Here is a 2,537-nt window from a genome sequence, read left to right as displayed (position 1 = left end):
CTGGTTGAAAAGAATTCGATTCCTTCCTTGCTTATTTTAAACTTACATAAGTAGGATCTTCAAACATAGGATATGGTGGGCAGCATCCATGTAACCATTCTAGGTTAGTAGTTGTTACTCTACTGAGACTTCTCATTTGAATGCAAGAGCTTCTCAAATTATAAAGATTATTAGCAGTACTGCTGTTAATGAGATGCATGAGCCTATAGATGAAAGATTTCATGTTGTGTGTGCATCAGCGTGGTTGGAGTAATGTAGTGACATCCTGAAAGGCCAAGAAAGTGCTGCGGGAAGAAGATCATATTTACTACTACGAATATAACGATGAAGGGAATTTTTGCTCCTGTTGAGTTAAGTGTATAACCTGAGAATAGTGGAAATCAGTGCATGAAGCCTCCTATAATAGTGAACACTGCTGCTTTTTTATTCTGCGCTCACGCTCACTGTGGTACCACCAGACGCTCCCTCAGCACGCAGAACGATGCCAGCGAGTCCGTGGACCTGTACATGCTGCGGAAATGCTCCGCCGGCAACCGCGTCATCGGCGCCAAGGACCATGCGTCCATCCAGATGAACGTGGCTGAGGTTGACAAGGTGACAGGCAGGTTCAATGGCCAGTTTAAAACCTACGCTATCTGCAGGGCCATTCGCAGGATGGGTGAGTGAGATGACTCCATTCTCTGACTGGCCAAGGCAGACGGCATCGTCTCAAAGAACTTCTGCCTATAGAGGAACCTGGATGTGGAATGTTTGTCATAAATAAATAGTGAACCCCCCCCCCCAAAAAGTAGTGAGCACTGCTCCCATTGACATTACATAATGGAAGTGTGCTACTTCGTAGTATATACCATGGAGGACAATGTCCAGGGATGAATTAGCTAAGACCATTCCTGTTACACAACCTACTGTAAAAAGAAAAAGCCTAAAGCTCATAATAGAGTGGGAGATCATGTAATATTACCTCCGTGAAGAGTTGCTTATCAGCTAAATACTTTTACTCCTGTCGGGATAGAAATAGTTACTTTAGCTGATGTAAAGTATGTTCATCTATCCCTACTGTAAACATGTGATGGGTCCACAAGATAAGTCCTAAAAAGCCAGTGGACATGACTCACACTATTCCCATATAGGCGAAAGGGTCTTTTTGTCCTAAATAGTATGTAATATGTGAGATTATTCCAAACCCTGGTAGGCTACAAATAACAGACTTCAGGGTGACCAAAGAATCAAAATAGGTGTTGGTATAGGATTGGGTCTCCTCCTGCAGGGCCAAAGAAAGTAGTGTTTATATTTCTTTCTGTTAACAATATGGTAATTTCGGCTGCTAGAACTGAGAGTGATAATGATAGTAATATGGCTAGAATTAGAGCAGCTCAAACAAATAATGGTGTTTGGTGTTGAGATATGTCTGCTGGTTTTATAGTAAAGATTATAGTTGTTGACTGAAAAAAACGCACAACATGAGAGTTTTGTGTAAGTTTTATTTTGGGGCAAAATGAGGACTATAGCCGGGGAGACAGCATTTCAGACCACTCTGAGAAGCTGCTCCAGAGAGGTAGGGGGAAGGTCAGTATAGATGTGATTTTGGTGCAGGGGGAATACATGCAATCAAGCACATTTTTTTTTTGCAGAAGGATTCTGCTAGTAACAAGGAGCAAAGTCACCCATGAAGGATTTTAGTGCTTTTCTAAATACAAGGAGATGCAAGAATTGGGCTCATAAAATCTTCTCCTGAAAATATCTATCTGAAGACCTGTTCTGCCAGTTGTTCCCAGGGCATAGAGTGCCTCACTCCGGATCTTCACCCTGAAATCCTTTCAGGTATTAAAGGTCAGCAGCTGCTGCGGCTCATAATTTAATCCTTGTAGAGGTGGATGGCAAGTGCCAATCTTTAGTTGTCATAGTGATAAAATTAATAGCACCAAAAATTGAAGAGACATCTGCTAAATGTAAGGAGAAAAATGCTTAGGCCAACAGAGGCTCCTGTGTGGGCCAGATTGCTGGCTAGAAGTGGATATACACTTCAACCAGTACCAGAACCAGCTTCTGTTGATGATAGGAGTAGGTGTAAGAATGATGGGGGAAGTAGTCAAAAGCTTATATTACTTTTCAGGGAAATGTTATATCAGGTGCCCCAGTTATTAGTGGGACAAGTCAATTTCTGAACCCTCCAATCATAATGGGTACAACTCTACAGAAAATTATTACAAATGCAGGGGCTACATTACAGATTTGGTCATCTCCAAGTAGCGCTCCAGGTTAGCATAGCTCAACATGGATTAATAGATTTAAGGTGTTGCCACTATTCCAGCTCCAGCACCAAATAGTAGATATAAAGTGCCGATATCTTTGTGCTTTGTTGAAAATGATCAGCAGTTTATGAACATAAGTAAAATGACTGAGTTAGCATTAGGCTATAAAGCTAAAGAAAGAGATTGAGCCCCCTTTTTGCCAAGCCCTGTGTTCAATCAGCAAATTGAATTGCAGATTCAGAGAAGCAGCTTCAATTCTGCAATTCTGCCTGTGTTTCTCCTATC

General features: G+C 41.6%; 1 protein-coding gene across 1 annotated transcript; it reads left to right on the top strand.

Annotated features, from left to right (window-relative positions):
* Positions 1-387: 387 nt before the first annotated feature.
* LOC309834307 (small ribosomal subunit protein eS21-like) lies at positions 388-729 on the top strand (the record flags this gene model as incomplete). The annotated part of the gene is given in 3 exon segments (XM_082672967.1): positions 388-663; positions 667-681; positions 685-729. Coding segments are annotated over 3 exon segments (336 nt in total).
* Between the last annotated feature and the right edge of the window lie 1,808 nt (positions 730-2,537).

This window comes from Grampus griseus (genome assembly GCF_964374135.1).
Source record: "Grampus griseus genome assembly, chromosome: 16".
In the NCBI taxonomy this organism is placed as follows: domain Eukaryota; kingdom Metazoa; phylum Chordata; class Mammalia; order Artiodactyla; family Delphinidae; genus Grampus; species Grampus griseus.
Note: the sequence above shows the minus strand (reverse complement) of the source record. Positions and strands in the feature narration are given on the sequence as shown.